Below are 15901 nucleotides of genomic sequence, written 5' to 3' on the forward strand. Positions count from 1 at the left end.
CAGGGAGGAGGAAACAGGAGCTGTGTTGCTCCCAACACAGCACAGTCCCTGCTCACACCTGGGCTGCACCAGTCGGCAGGAGGGGTCAAACAGGGCCACCCTCTGCTTGTGGCTACCACAACCTTTGCCAGATTCCTTCCCCCACAAATACTGAAGTTTCAGGGGTAGAAGGGACCACTGCTTCTAGATCCCATACTTTGCTGCTGTTTCTTGCTCATAAATTTGAATCAGACTTGGGAGATTCTCTAGATGAGAACAGCAAGGGTCTTCCTCCTCTGCAAAGGCATAGTCACCTGGATGTGTTTCACCAAGCAAGGTCTTGTTGTTGGACAGGTATCAGGCATTCTCAAGTCCTCCCTGAACCTCTTTTGTGTCAGGCAGAGACTGATTTTCCTCCTGGGTCTCATGCAGGACAAGCTAGGTGAGACGGGACGAGATTGGCGCCACAAGCCAGACCAGATGAGTCAGTGTTTCCCTTTAGTCTTGTATTCTGAAGAACCAGGAATGCAACTGCGTGTAGCAGCCTCAAACTTCTTGCTATTTTCCCCCCCTTCTAGCCTTTAACAGTGCAACACCTTAAAAGAAATACAAGGAAAAAAGAAACAGTCTAGAAAATACCAGAGTCATAACTGCGCCAACATAAGGTGACACTGAGGGCTGCTGTGCTGGATTTCACCAGCCCAGGGACTCTGCTGGGAGAAATGCTGCCTGGAAGAGACAACCAGACCACCACAACACAGCTGGATTGCACAAGCTGAAGCAGAGCAGCCACTGTCAACAGGCATCAAGACTGCAGTCCAAGGAGTACAGCCTGGTGCAAGGAAAGGTACCAAGGAAGAGTCCTGCTGCCACGCAGTAGCCCAGCACCTGGGTACAAAACCCTGCTTGACGGCACTGAAGGCAGCTTTCTCTGGAGAAGGCTGTCCTTGAGTTCAGCTCTCCTCCTGGCTGCCCCTGGAGCAGTGCAAAGAGCAAGGAGAGCATCAGGAAGCACAGTGATGCTGAAACATTTCCACAGGCCTGTGAGAGCAGATTCTTCCCATGGAGAGGTGCCAGAGACAGAGGGAAAAGGGAGCGCTCACCACCTCTCCGCCTGCCCAGCCACCCAAGCCAGACCAGCAGCAAAGAAGGGGCAGTGAGAGCAGTTCATGGTTCCCCAAACCAGACAGAGCAGAGAGAAGGGGTGGTCAGCAGAGACAGAAACGGACTGTGGTCCAGAGGTTCACACCATCTGTCTCTCACAGTCAGGGCAGATGGGAGATGGGGCAGAGGCGCCTTGGTCCCTTCTGAGCGGTGCTTTAGGGCCCAGCCTCTAATGCGGTGCACAGCACTGCATTTGTGTGTCAGCATCTGCTCTAGCTTATAAAGATAGCGACCAGACACAAGCTCTGACAGCAGATGCACGATGGGGCAAGAGGGATCCAGGCCTGGACCAAACCTTTGAGACCAAAAGGCATTCTGAAATCTTTTTAAAAAATCCTATTAGAAACTATTTCTGCATGGGACACCACAAACACTGCCTAAGTCCTAGAAGTATCTGACGCTTCTGGACAAACAACGTCCTTGATGAAGCTCTGATGGCGGTATCACCCCTGCCCAACAGAGAACAGCAATGCCAAAGACAGTTTGCAACAACCCAACTACAGGTTAAAGACCCTCTTCTACAGCATTGCACTGCCCCACAGCTGCTGCAAGCCAAGAGCCAGGTATGGAGGACACCAAAGTGAGTGTTTTTCCTTAGACAAAAAAGCAAGGACATGTAGGAGTGACGTCCAGCACAGCCAGACGACAGGAGCCTGGTCAGTTCTTCTTGCTGCTGGTGCTCTTACTGGTGAACAGACTGACTTTGCTGGCAGATGCCATGGACAGAGAAGGAGACTCCAGCTTCACCTTATCCAACAAAGTCTTCTTTATGGCTGCTGGGGAGATCTTCTCTTGGTCTGCCAGATGCTGCAACTCCCTGCAATGGGATAGTGGGAGAAGAAGACATAGGAAAAGGAGACAGGGAGCATGGGGGGCAGGTTTTGCAGGCTCTTTAGGACTTCCTAGGTGCCCACCTTGTCCGGATGCAGGAAGCCTCCACAGCATTGATGAGGAGTGAGCGAAAGCCACCGCTCTCCAGGAAGTGCAGGGCATGGATGGTGGCTCCCCCGGGTGAGCAGACATTATCCTTCAGCTGACCAGGATGCTGCTCGGATTCTAACAGCATTTTGGCAGCACCCTGTAGCGAGGAAGAGAACACAGCTGCCAGAGCTCTGACTGAGGAACCAACTGTCAAATACTCCTGTTCTCCACTGTGCAGAGCAGCACCTAACACTCACAGTGGGCAAAACTGGGCTCCTGCCCGAGAGCCATTAGCAGGCTGCCAAAACACTTTTCAGAGCTGAAAAAGCCTGCAAGAGGGGTCACAGTTCACCAGGCCCCCTCTCCCACACCACCATCAGCACCAGCAGATTGCTGCAGACACTTCCTACATCCCCTCAACGGGAACCTGTGTGCAGTCAAACCAAACGTGTTTTTTAAAGTAGATTCAGTAAGAAGACTGAGATGATTTCAAATAGCGATATGCAGAATACTCTGTACAGAGTAGGCACAGACTCAAACGTGTTCTGGAGGAGAAAATACTGACCAGCAAAGCCTGTGCTCCAAGTCGAACAGCCAGCCTGCGGGGAAGTCCCATTTTCACTCCCCCATCCGCCAGAGCATCCAGGGCAGTGAACGCCTGAGACCAGACAGAGGAAGAAGGTGACTGAAAGTCTCTACTCCAAGACTGGTGTTATCAAGGAGGAGAGAATCCAGGACTCCAGGATCACGCTGACTCCTATCGCTTACAGCCTTGACAAAAAAGCCTCCCCGTTTACTGCATGGGTACCCTGCCATGCTTCCCTCCCACTGGTTCCAGCACAGGAGCGGGGGGAACAGGAGAAATTCAGCATCTGGGTCATATTAACTACAGGCCCATGTTTTACAACATGGACATGTGGACACTGCACACTGGCTATGGACTTCAGACTCATGTGACTGGTAACGGACTTTTGTTGTTGACTCAAACTGGTTATAAACTGGATACATGGATTACATGTCCCATCACAAACGTGAGTGATGAGAAAAACAAGAAATGACAAACTGAAGTTGCAAAGACTTTCACCATGTGCAAAGCCTACTGCTCTCCCCAAAACCATCACAAGTTGAGGAAGCAGCACATACATACGCAGGGCCACTGCCACTGAGCCCTGTTACAGCATCTATCAGGTCCTCTTCCACCTCGGTGCAGAAGCCTACGCTGGCCATCAGTTGTTCCAAGAGCTTCCCATCCTCCACATCCGCATGAGTCCCGGTGGCATAGACTGTAGCACCTTCCCGGACAATCACAGGGGTGTTGGTCATGCACCTGATCACTTTTGGTGTGGGGCAGAAGGTAGAGAGTTTCTTAGGGCAGAAAATTGTTGGGGTGGGGGGGGTGAGGGAAGAGAGAGAAACAAATGAGTTTTAGTGCATATATGGCATACTAAACAGGCTGTCTAGGAAGGGGCTCCCCAGGGGCAAGAACAACACAAGCAGAAGGAGAGATTCCGGTATTCCAAACTCCCTGCTCAGAGACAAAGCAGCCAAAACTTAAATGTGAAGTCTTTAGTAGTACCAGCAAATAGGAAGCTGGGCCGAGCAGCTGTTGGAAACAATACCCTGAACACCTCATTCCCATATCAGCTCCCGAGTCTCCAAAACAGCTCATGCAGACACTTAGCACAAAGTCTGCAGAAATTCAGGGGAGGTGACCCACCTCTGTTGAAAGAAAACAGATCTGATAGTCCCTCACATAACAAAAGAGCTGGCACAAAGACTCTTATAGCTTTTTCTGATGAGGACAGGCAACGCCAGCCACCAGCTGGCTGCAGCATGAATTCCGTGCCGGGGAGCAGAAGTAACGCCTGTCCCTCGCATCAGCTTCTGGGGGCCGTAGGACGGGACGGGCTCTGGGACGGCTCCCGCACGGTGCTGCCCTGCGACAGCTGCCTCCCAGGCACCGGGTGTCCGCCACGGCGGGCTCTCCGAGGCTGCGGGCCCTGGCCCAGCCCCCCCTCACCTTCTCGATGGAGCTGATGGTGACACCAGCCGCGCAGGAGACCACGATGTGGCGGTCCTCAATGTCGGGGCCGACTTCCTCCAGGATGAAGGGGATGATGGGGGGCTTCACGGCCAGGAAGAGGACGTCGCTGCTCTTCACCGTGTCCTTGTTGCTCACCGTGAAGTTCACGCCCATTTTCTGCAGCGGTTGGGGACAAACGGGACCGCTGTCGCCCAGGGCGGCCCGCGGGGTGAGCGCCACCGCTCGCTCCCGCCGCCCGCCCTCACTCACTCACCCGCAGCCCGCTCACGGTGGGCAGGTCGGTGTCCGGGGAGCTCGCCGTGATTTTGTGCGCGGCCAGGACCCCTGCGAACGGCACCGCGCGTCAGCCCGGCCGGGTCGGCGCCGCCCGGCCCCCCCGACCCCCGGCCCCCGCGCCCACCTGCCGCCGTGAAGCCCCTGGCCAGGGCGAAGGCGAGCTGCCCGGCCCCGATGAACCCCACGCTCATGGCGGTGCGGAGCGGAGCGGAGCGGTGCGGTGCGGTGCGGTGCGGTGCGGTGCGGTGCGGTGCGGTGCGGTGCGGTGCGACGGCCCCACCAGAGCCCGCCCGCAGCCGCGCCGCCGTCCACGTGGCCGCGCTCAGCGGAGGGAGGCGGTGCCGCGTGGCAACGGGGCGGAGCGCCGGCGCGCAGCAAATCAGCGGGCGGCAGGGCGGGGCCGGCGCCGGCCCTCCGCCACTCAGGGGCGAGGGGCGGGGCCGGCGGGGCAGCCCTCGCCAGCTATTGGGGCAACCGGCGTAGGGTGTTGCATCATTCACCGCCTGCGGGGCAGCCGCGGCGCCGCGCTGCTAGGGGGCGCTGTCCTCCCGCCGAACGGCGTGCTGGTGGCGCGCGCTCTTCTGGAAGTTTCGGCGGCAGCCGCGGTGAGGGCCCGGCCCGGCCCGGCCCGGCCCGGAAGGGAGGGAGGGGCGCGCCGGGCCGGGACCGCCGGGACCGCAGGCCTGGGTGCAGCGGGGCGGGCACGGGCCCTGCCCAGCCGCCGTCCCGGACAGTCCTGGGGCGCCCCCGCCCTCCCCGGGAAGGGGCCCCGAGCGCTCCTGCGCGGCCGGCGCAGGTGGTTGTTGTGCCGGAGCGTGTCCCGGGCCGCGCTCGGCCCTCAGCGGCGGCTGCCGCGCCTCTGCGGGGGCGGTGGTCGGGGCCCGGGAGCGGGAGCCGCGGGGCGTCCCCGGGCCTGGACCGGCACCGGCGTTGTGCACCCGCGGCCGCCTCAGCGGGAGCGGAGCCCGCACCCAGAGGGCCGTCCCGGGGTGGCGGCGCTGGAGGGAGCGCTGCGGTGGACGGAGGTGTCGGGAGATGGGTCCCCATAAAAACCGGGCGGCAGGCAGCGCTTGTTGGCCTAAACGCAGTCTTGCCACGGTAATTCAGGTTTTTCCTCTCCCCTGGCTTTTTTCTTGACGGAAATAAATATTGGTGTATCTCCTGTGGATAAATGTGTCTGAACATTTTATTTTGGGGATATTGAATCCCAGTCTTCAGATGGAGGAAAACAAAAAAAAAACCCAAACAAAAAAACCAAACCCCAATCCATTAAAGCTTCAGGTTTTCGTATATATACATATAAATATATATTTGGGTTGGGATCCTCTAGGAGCTGTCTAGGTTGTTTGCAAACACAAATCTGTAATTCTAAATGAACGGATGTACATTCTGACAGTTTACCAAAAAAGGTGAGAATGATTGGTGTCTTAGGAAGACTACTTTATGGCAGAAGACATTATTTGATTTATTAATTAAGGGGAAAGGAGCTCTGGAAATAAAGGGGGTTTTAATTAACTGGATCATGACAGGGTTAGTTGTTAAAATCATATTAAGCAGATATCGGATGTTCTCTGTACTAGATTACCCAATCTCATAGTTTCCACTGCTAAGTGAGTGTTTTAACCACTGAAGCATGAGGTTTTGATTTTTTTTCTTTTTTTTTTCCCCCTCCTAAAGGAGTGGATTGTTGTCCACACGATCTTTTTTTTTTTTGCCATTTTGACCATGCTAACATTTTTTGCTCGGTCTTTGGCTGGCAGATGAGAAAGCTAAATCTGAACACACTGTTCTTGGCAATGACTTGTCTTTCCACTCCTCCAGTCAGTGGGATCATGATTTCCATGTTAAATTCTATTTCCTCCTTATTGTGAAGGCACTAAATTTTACCCCCTTTGTTTCCCAGTTACCTGTTTCTCTTGGGCCTTCCTTTATGTCCCTGGCACTGCGTAAGTTGCATCAACTTGTGTCATGAACAGATTTTACCATATTCCCGCTAATTGCTCCTACTTGCTCCTACTACTACTCTTCACAGCAAAAAGCAAGTGAATGCATAGCTGAAAAAAGCATTAAGCAGCTGAGGAGCTTTCTGACAGACTTCACTGCCTGAAAGACGCAGTGTGGTGTTGGCAGAGGCAGCCGCTGCCCATGGGGCTCTCCAGGGCCTCCGACAACCCCTTGGGGCCACTCTGGAGTCTGGAGGGCTTTGCTTCCGCAAAGCAACACTCCTGGGTTTGCAGGTTTGAGTGTCATAACAGAAGCCGTGATGGTTCACAGTCACCTATTTGATACTTCGTGCTCTGTAATAACAAAAAATAAGTAATTTTCAAGTGTGACACAGCTTAATTTGTCTAGCTTGACTGGTTTAAAAAGATTATATCATAAATGCTCAAGGTTACTTTTGTGTGCAAAAGTACCTCTCTTTGGGTACACTGCCTCCTGCAATAGAAACGGATTTCTTTACCCAAGTTAGCATTTATTATTTGTGCAACCCCTCAATTTGTTTGGGTGGCAAGAAATAGAGCTCTCTGATACCCCGGGTTATATCTATAGCAGATAGTCTTGGGTCTCACCCTAGAACGAGCTGGCCAGCCTCTGGTCAGACCATTATTGTCCAGACTTCTGCCCGTAATAGTGATGTGTGAAGCGAAGCAGCCCTTGGAAGGCTGTTTACCGCATTCTCTTTATGCTGTATACTGATTCTTGACCTGTTCCATGGGCTAGTAATTCCCACTGCTAAAGACTGGTTCTTACTCGGTAGCAGAATTATCCAACGCAATCTGTCCCAGCAATTTTTTCCTTTGCTTTTCAAACCATGTATAAAGCACTGATGAAAAGTAAGTTTTCTTCCTTCTTCCTTTTTCCTGAGTGACTTTGCTACAAAGAATGTCAGTCAGAGGCCTCAGCCATCTTGTCTGTATACCTTTTTGGGGCTGCGTTCAGGTTTCGTACATCAAAATAAATTGAGCTGTCCTTTCCAGCAGAAAGCCAAGTGCTATGCCTGGTAAAATGAAAGCTGTGTGAGATGCAAGTATACAAATCTCTGGAGAGGTAGTATGTAAGTCTGCCATTCAGCTTTATTTTAATTTGGTTAAAAAATAAATCTTGCTTCTGACAGTCAGCTACTTTAGGTTTTAATCAAACCTACCTAGTCTGCATGCTTTCTGCACAAGTACTCAGACTGCTTTGGTTTCTCCCTGGATCAGAGACGAAGAACATTTCTTCCTATTAAGCTTGAAATCTGAGCTATGCAGTGTGGGACTTCAAAGTGGGTGTTTTGTCAGGGATGGGTCAGAGAAATGCAGCCCGTTGGTGACGCAGAGAGCTCGGGAATCCCAGTGCCTGGTCTGAGGCAGCGCTCCCCATTTGTTACCATTGTACGCAAGTTTTGTCATGTCCCATCTCATCCGTGCCCCCCCCCCCCCTTTGGTCTTTTATACGGTGCTGTTAGATCAATTCATCCCTGCATCCCTTCCCCCCTCCCCCCAGAATTTATCTTTAAGCTTCCAGAAAAAAAATTCTTGACAGCAGTACAAAGAAATGGTGGCGTATGAACGGAGACTAAGCACGTGCCAAGGTACCTTCTGGTCCCGCTCGAGCGAGGATGTCAAGTTACATATGGTTATTTTGCAGCTCAGCTCTGTTCTGCACCCTGTTTCTTGGCAGTAAAGCCCTTATTTCGCAAATTTTCATTTCTGTAATGGCTCAGTGTTTGCTAAATAGGAATAGCCCATGCTTCCCCCCAAGGTGCATGCTTGAGGATATTCTTTTTCTGTGCTAAACAGCGAGGGAGAGGAGAGGAAGGGAAAGGACTGGTAATCTTCAGAATACTATTATAGCTATGATGTTCCTCTCAGAAACATCCCAACAGGAATTTCCCACACTTGCAAGCATTTCACATCTCACCACACAGCCCAAACTAACCCAGACTCTGAGAGATTGTTTTTCATCCCCAGAACTGGTGTTCCTTGATGCAGCTTTTAACTTTCCCACTTCCTGGGTAGTCACTTGATTACGGTTAAGCATTGGTAAGAGTTTCAAAATCCTTGGTGCCTTTCCTAATATTTGGCTCAGCAGTCCGGTAGCCTGCAGACCCGCTGTTGCAGCAACCGTTTCTGTGTCCTGGAGATGAAAGGCCCTTTTGCATATTTCGAGCTGCATCGTTTCTCTTCTCTGGCACCAGGCGGCTGAGGCAGATGTTGGACAATGGGGGACATGGGCTTTTCCCAGCATCTGCCACAGCTACAGGTCGTTAATTTGCTGCTCTGGTCAGCCTTGACCTTGAAGTCCGGTTGATGGTTCTTGCATGCGTGCCTGTTCAGCGCCTCCCTTCCCGCGTCCGCGACCGCTGTTGCTTACGGCACAGGGACTGCTTTGCAGCAGCAGAGCCACATTTCAGAGGTGTGAGACGAAGCGGATGTGCTGGGAGTATGCCAGGTCCACGACATAGAGCAGCAGGTTCACGTAGGTGAAGATGGCAATCACCAGCTGGCTGTCCCAGGGGCACTTGCCCTTGGCGCAGAGGCCAGGGCGCTGCGGGGAGCCGTACTTGCTGTCGAAGCAGAACACTGGCCAGATGACAGCCGCGCTCATGTAGAGCAGCACAGCCCCGAAGGTGTAGATGACCACGGAGCGCTCGAAGGGGAACCACAGCAAGGCGGTCTTACCTGTGACGCTGAAGGCCACTACCACAACTGTCACCACAAAGCAAAAGCTGTAGACAGCCACACACCACTGCATCGCCACATATTTGCTATACTGGCTGTCGTTCACCAGTGCCCCAAAGATGATGCAGGCCACGAAGGCCTGCACGATTTTCAGGAGCCCCGAGACGGTGGCCATGTAGCTGGTGACTTGTCCTGGTTTTGCCCTGGTTAAGAACACCTCAGCGGCGTACGCAATGAACAGGAGGCCTGCGAAGACACTGGCTGCAATGCGAAAGTCTCTCACCTCACAGCCAATGGGGTAACAGCTGAGCTGGACAAAGTAGAGTGGGTAGATCACCGCCGCCGTGACAGACATGAGCGTGGCGAGCATGGCAAAAGCAGCGGTGAAGTTCCCCCAGGAAATGCTCAGGCAGCTGTGCAGGCGTGTGAATTCGCAGGTGATTATGAAGACGGTGATGGCGAAACAGAAGGTCCAGACAAACATGCAGAAAGTGCCATATGCTGCGCTGAATCCCCCCTGGTGGGCCACCAGGCTGAACGTGGTGCATCCGAATGTCATCTGCAGCAAACGAGCTATTCCCACAGGGGATGTAACTGCAGCAGTGTTCAGATACGGCCCTCCTGTGCTCTCCATCATCCTTCCAGTCCAGCAGACAATGCACTTAAAGCCCCCCTGAAATGTCCTTCCAGGGTTTTGCTGCTTTATCCTGAGTCACACCTGGTACTGGATCAGGAGAGCGGCGGCTCGAATCCCCGCCTTGTCTCTCCCTGTGTCGGTAGGTGCTGCGTGTGACGCTGAGTGTGCGTTTCTGGCAGCCTCTCGGCGCAGACTTGCCGGCTGCAGGGAGGTTACTGCCTGGCTCTGCCCACCGCTGCGTTCTCAGGGTGCTGCCATCTGCTCGCTCGCTCGCTCAGGCCTGAGACCTGCGCCGCGTTCTGTCCTTTCACCGTCTCCTTTCACTCATGGTGGCTGAAAGGATCTCTTTTTCCCTGGAGGCTGACATTTATTCCATTTTAGCCCTGCAGCTGTAGCTCTCTGCTGTGCCGTTCGCAGGAGCCTATGAGTATAAATAGGGGCTATATTAATAGTTCTGGAATGAGTCCTGCCCCCCTCAACTGCCGTGAGTGGGTGTTATTTAACACCGAAACTGCGAGCTCCATCAGAGGCTCTTGATCATCCTTCTGCCATTTCTCCAGAAACGTCGGGGTCCCTGGAACGCTGCAGTTCTCCTGGCAGCTGCCCCGCACCGTGGGGGCTGTACGTGGAAGCGGGCTGAGATCCAGCAACAGGAGCTCAGCCCTGCAGACCCCGAGCCCCCTGAGCGGGGGCACAAACCCAAAGGCATCAGAAGCCCTATAAAAAGATTTAGGCCAGAGGCTACAATAAAAGCTGACTCACTTTGCTCCATTTGATCTGGAGCAGTAATACATTTACCTGCTGTGAAAGGCCCTGCTGTGCTGTGAGCGTCAGCGAGAGCACGTGGCTGAAGGTTTTGAGCATCAGTCTTCACTATCTCCTCAAACTCTTCCCTGTCTCTGTTTTGCCTGTATAGGAACCAGTTATTCTTGTACCTCTGAATGCCGAAACCAAATACAATTCTAAAAAAAAAAAAAAAAAAAAAAAAAGCTTTGATATTCTTAGCTCTTTTTTGGAACACAGATTTCAATATATAGTGTCAGACCCTCCCTCCTATTGGATCAAAGCTTTCCCAGGTAGCCATTTTTGGTATATGTTTCCCCAGACTTGGCCTCTACCCAAAAGTCTCTTAATTCTAACTCTAAAAGCCCCCCCAAAAATTCTGCTGTACTTTCACAATGGGAAAAGTGAAAAACACAACATAGTAGAGAAATTCCTCACCTACGTTGCGGCAGCACTGCTGACTTGTCGCCTGCAGACCAGCTCCCGCTGTGCTCCCAGTATGGACGCAGGGTCGTCCCCGGGTGCAGGGGGTCAGCCCGACCGACGGCCAGCCCAGCCTGGCGCCCCGGAGCCTTTCCGAATGGCTCAAGGTCGGCATCGGCCATGATGATAAAGTCTGTAACTTCCTAACTGGGAATTATTAACTGACCCTTGTGCTTGCTAACAATAATAATTGCTGAATATCATTGTTTCTTATTTGTATGTTAATGTGACACCTACCAATGAATCGCCACGTGCAGTGCTAGGTACTATAACGAAGAGCTGACAAAAAGAGTGTCTGCTCCAATTCATGATCTTAGGACGCAGTTCTGGGGCAGTCTGGGTTTGTTCAGGTGACAGACGCTGCGTCCCCGTCTCCCGTGACCCTGCCTTGTGCTGTGGCTGGGGAGGCAGACCAGCCGGTTTTTGGGGCTCAGACAGCTGAGAGCCCCTGGGAAGAACACCCCTCCTCAGCAAATCTCTGGCTGTAAGGTCTGCGGGCGCCCACGCTGCTGGCAGGCGGGACCACCGCCTGAAACGTGCAGCTGCAGCAACTCACGCTGCCGGGAAGCGCGACTTTACGCAAGTCTCTGCTTGGATAAAATGGGTTTCGGAGGCGATGCAGCACGTCCAGTTTCTGGCTGCTTGTTCCCCCCCCCGCCTTGGTCTGACACATCTTGCCTACACCGCTGCTTCAAGGGCTGGAGGAGGGTACTAATCTCAGATTTAAAAAAGAACAGCAGAAAGCTTGCACCAGACAGGGATTATTTTTAACCTGGAGTCATCACTGGTCTGATTTACACTGCAGATGTGCGTGGTTGTATCCACACAGCAGTGGCATTGACAAAGGGAGCAGCCAGTACCAGGGCATTGGACAGGAACTATTTAAGTGAGCGTTGCTGCTGAAAGTCACTTGTGATCCAGTTGTAGTTTAGGACAAGAGAGAAATAGAGACAGACACAGGTTACAGCAGGGTTGCTTACAGTGAAAAGCAGTGGCTGCAGCACTCCAGCAGCTCCCAGTCAGCATTTTGTAGGGCAGGCATAACTCTATGGAACGACTCACATGAGAACAGTAGAAATTTTGTGCCATTAAGATAAAATATGCCCACCTTCAGCTTTGTCACCATCTTGTAACCTCAGTGTCTCTTTCACGAAAATCCCTCCCATTTTCCTTAAAAAGACCTCTGGTGCTAAATGTAGAAAACTTGCATTCATTTGGGGTGGAAGTTGCACAATTAACATCACAAGAAACAGGAAATGCAGCAAGAGAGCCAAGGAGCTCCAGGTGAACATGCTCTTACCCTGAGGTCTTGCCCTTCCTGAGTCTGATGTTAATCCTTCACTTCCAGCAGAAGTTTTGCAGACTTTACCAGTGTTACTGTCTGTATTGTGGCATGTCCCATACACAGAGGGGCTGTGTTCAAGGCAAAGCTATTGCTCCTGTTGAACTCACCTATCCTGTCTGGGGACATTGCGTTGCTGTCCCTGTGCAGTCTCAGCACTTCATCAGTGCTGCTCTGTTGCACCTAAACCCAGCTGAAATCATAGAATCGCAGAGTGGTTTGGGTTGGAAGGGACCTTAAAAGATTATCTAGTCCTACCCCCGGCCCCGGGCAGGGACACCTCCCACCAGCCCAGGTCGCTCCCAGCCCCGTCCAACCCGGCCTTGAACACCTCCAGGAATGGGGCAGCCACAGCTTCTCGGGGCACCCTGCGCCAGGGGCTCACCGCCCTCGCAGCAAAGAATTTCTTCCTCATATCTCACCTAAATCTCCCCTCTTTCAGTGTGAAAGTGTTCCCCTTCGTCGCATTGCTCCCCTCCCTGATAAACAGCCCCTCTCCAGCTTTCCTGGAGCCCCTGTAGGGACTGGAAGGGGCTATAAGGGCTCAAATCCTACTCGTCCTTTTTCTTCTTGAGCCCTACCAGGAGCCCCTCGAGGTCCCCCCTGCCCCACACTCCCCACTGCAGCATTTGGCTGCAACTGTACCACAGTGGCTGCCTGGGGTCAGTGAGGAAAAGTTTATTCAATATTATTATATGACAGTCAGGTGGCTGAACTGAACTCCACATGACAGTTTATAGCCCACTGTGTTACTGCTTACACTGTAACTTGCTCCATCATCTCCCAGCTGGACGGGGGACCAACGCGCTTACGGGCAGAGAGCAAGGGCACACTCCCTGTCCCTTGAGGACGACTGCCTGCGAGGTCCTGGTGCCACGGGCTGATCATCACAAGCCCCGAGCCGTGCTGCACGCTGACCCACGGGTGATGCCTGGTGCAGAGCAGCGCTGGTCCTGCTGCCAGGCCTCTGCGTCCCATGAGGAATGGTGCCACCCCAGAGAAAGCCCAGCACCGGAAGGCAGCGCCGGCAGACGGCAGCGGTCCCCAAAGTGAACATTGGGCAGGAATAGTGTACCAGAGGGGATCACTGCCTTCTGCTGGGCCGTTGGGTTTGAACGTGCAGGTCTCCAGCTTCTGTGGAGCCCAGGGTCTCCGGGTGCTGCCAGCACTCCCATTTCCCAGCATCACACAGATGTACTGCCAAAGCACTTAAATTTTCTTTTCACTTTAAAAACCTGTAAGCAGGTATCAGATAGAAGATCATGAATTAGAAACCCACAGCTTCTTGCATCCCACCACCTCAGCTTGTTGCACGGCTCCTTTGAGACCCCATTCTGCTGCACAGGGCAGACTCTGCCTGCACAGTTTAGGGTTTGTTCTGAAAGGGGATTCAGAGCCACAGACATTTGCTGGTGAAAGGCACGGCAGCTTTGCCATTAAAATTACTGTTGAGAAGCCCACATTCCCACGCATCAGACCAGCGGCTCCCAAATGGTAAGTCACAGAATTGTACAAAGCGAGACATTGATCGGCATGGAGGAGACCGCAGCTACAAAACTGTCCAGGTTTTTAGCCTGGGTTCCACACGAGAGGTGTGCTGCCAGGAGGACATAGCAGCCAGGGCTGGCCTGGGGGGCAAAACCCTGATCAGCTGCTCCATGGCTGCAGCAGATGCTGCAGGACCGTGGAAGCAGCAGCAGCAATGTTGTTTCACCGCGGCTGCCACCCTCCTGCGGTGTTTTTGCAGTAACGACGCTGCCTCCACGTTGCTTGTCCACGGAACGGGGCACCTTTCCGCAGCGCAGCCCCTCTGTGCTTTCCCTCTCTCCAGCTCAGCACCGGGCTGCAGCTGGCAGAATGCAATGGTCCGTGGCGGCGTTCGGGGTGAATTACTCACCCAGACCTGTGGCCCTCCTCCATGAGGGCAAAGGAGTGGGTTATCTGGATAAGAGTTAGTTTCTCATTAGAGCTGCTGTGCATTGGCAGCGATGCCCGGAGCGCGCAGAGGCACTGGGTCTGCCCTCCAGCTCATGACTGAAACTGCTTACGTGGCCGATGCCCACGCCTGGACCTGCAGCCATGCAGTGCGAATCCATACATTCTGCTATCAGCTTTTGACTTCTTGGCTGCATTTTAATCCTAGCTCAATCGTGTGATGCTTCTGGAGAAAATTATTCCCTCTCAGAGAGAAAGAATCTCATCTAGTCATAAGATCTGAGTGTACAAACACGTGGTACTGTATTTTCCAGTCTTGCTCTTTTTGCCACTGGCTTCCGCACAGCGGATGTCACTGGGGATGAACTTAGAAGTGCCAGCTTTACAAAGGCTTGGGAAAATGGTATTTATTGCACAAGTACAAGAAGTATAGAGCTGGATGTGACTTCCTGGGTTACAGATTCCAGTTTCCAGCTACTACTTGCAACCACATTGTATAATTTTTCTAATAAATTAGCCAAGTTCCCCTTTAAAAATATTTCTGAGACTTCTCCCTGTTACACATTTTAAAAGTGGCACACTAAGTGAGAAGAATGATCCCTGACTCCCAGGGATTTTTTTTCCTGTGCTTGCAAGGAAAATATCCCCTCCAAACATTCTTTGCCTTTTAGAAATTAACCTTTGAATGAATGTTGTAGATTTAATTCACCTGCATACACACAAGCAGCTCTGCAAAAAGTATTCCAAACTTCAACAGTGGCCTTTATACCTTACTGTTTCCTAGAAATACATCGCTGGACACAGCCCAGGGCACTTGCCGTATCTACAGGTGCATCATCTTGCATAGTCATCCTGCGAACAAGCAATGCACACAGCAGCTTCCCTTGGTGCTCCCAACAGATGACCCAGTGCACAGCAGACATTCCGGCTACTGCTCAAGTATTGGCACTTTGACCGACTCCACGGACTCTAGCCCTCAAAGGAATCCCATCTTCCTGCATGCTTTTCCAAATGGCATCTGTACTGAAAAGCCTCCTAACTTAGTGGCATGAAAAATGTAATCAGAACAATTTTACTTTAATACCCGAGTCATTATAACATAAAGGATATTAGTAATCCCTAGTTTGATTTTAGGGAAACTCCACTGATGGTTTTCCTGTTTCAGTTCTGCTGGAGCACCGTTCACTTTCTCTTTAGCTACTTTTTGATCTTAAATGTGTACTAAACCCATCTTGCACAGCAGGACGGCTAATCTCCTATGTGGCACTGCCTGACTGTTTGCTGAAGTCCATGAAAAGTAACCGAACGGCTGCAGTTTTGTTCATTTTTGGGTTTACTCACCTAAGACAATGGATCTTACAAGTAGCATTACCATTTTAACCTGGCAAGACCTATCTTGAAAGTGCATGGATTTTTTCTAAAATTAGGCCCTAATTTTCTGTGGTCTACACGCTGTATAACCATTTACACCAGTGCAAGCAAATGCAAAGGCGGTACCAAGGACTTCTGCGGAATGGATGTGATCATGCTCCTTGCACAGGGTCTGTCTACAGCAGCCGCAGCACACTACAGCGTGGCGCTCTTCTGGCACTGACCGTGTGCTCCGCGCTGAGGACGGGTCTCCCGCTCCCTCCAGCTTCAGTCACGCGTTCCTCATCCCTCCCGTGTTCTCC

At 52.4% G+C, this 15901-nt stretch overlaps 2 protein-coding genes across 2 annotated transcripts; both read right to left on the minus strand.

Moving 5' to 3' along the window:
- Positions 1 to 490: 490 nt before the first annotated feature.
- On the minus strand, positions 491 to 4673 carry PYCR1 (pyrroline-5-carboxylate reductase 1). Its single transcript, XM_082492114.1, has 8 exons — positions 4622 to 4673; positions 4509 to 4586; positions 4362 to 4432; positions 4085 to 4264; positions 3208 to 3429; positions 2630 to 2722; positions 2058 to 2221; positions 491 to 1960 (listed from the first exon to the last, which is right to left on the minus strand). The coding sequence occupies exons 2-8, from the start codon at positions 4573 to 4575 to the stop codon at positions 1801 to 1803; spliced, it is 957 nt and encodes a 318-aa protein (XP_082348240.1). The 5' UTR covers positions 4576 to 4586; positions 4622 to 4673; the 3' UTR covers positions 491 to 1800.
- A 4103-nt stretch (positions 4674 to 8776) lies between these two features.
- Positions 8777 to 9685, minus strand: MYADML2 (myeloid associated differentiation marker like 2; the record flags this gene model as incomplete). Its single annotated transcript, XM_082492275.1, has 1 exon — positions 8777 to 9685. One exon carries the CDS (start codon positions 9683 to 9685, stop codon positions 8777 to 8779), a length of 909 nt encoding a protein of 302 aa, XP_082348401.1.
- Positions 9686 to 15901: the final 6216 nt, after the last annotated feature.

Source organism: Vanellus vanellus, assembly GCF_965231255.1.
Source record: "Vanellus vanellus genome assembly, chromosome: 17".
Taxonomy (NCBI): Eukaryota; Metazoa; Chordata; class Aves; order Charadriiformes; family Charadriidae; genus Vanellus; species Vanellus vanellus.

What these genes read in the sequence shown, in the direction of transcription:
- PYCR1 (XM_082492114.1), bottom strand. Translation starts at nt 4,575, where the DNA reads ATGAGCGTGGGGTTCATCGGGGCCGGGCAGCTCGCCTTCGCCCTGGCC. An exon ending in CCACCGTGAGCGGGCTGCGG is followed by an intron (nt 4,265 to 4,361) that starts GTGAGTGAGTGA and finishes CAACCGCTGCAG; the next exon opens with AAAATGGGCGTGAACTTCAC. An exon ending in GCTTCCTGCATCCGGACAAG is followed by an intron (nt 1,961 to 2,057) that starts GTGGGCACCTAG and finishes ATCCCATTGCAG; the next exon opens with GGAGTTGCAGCATCTGGCAG.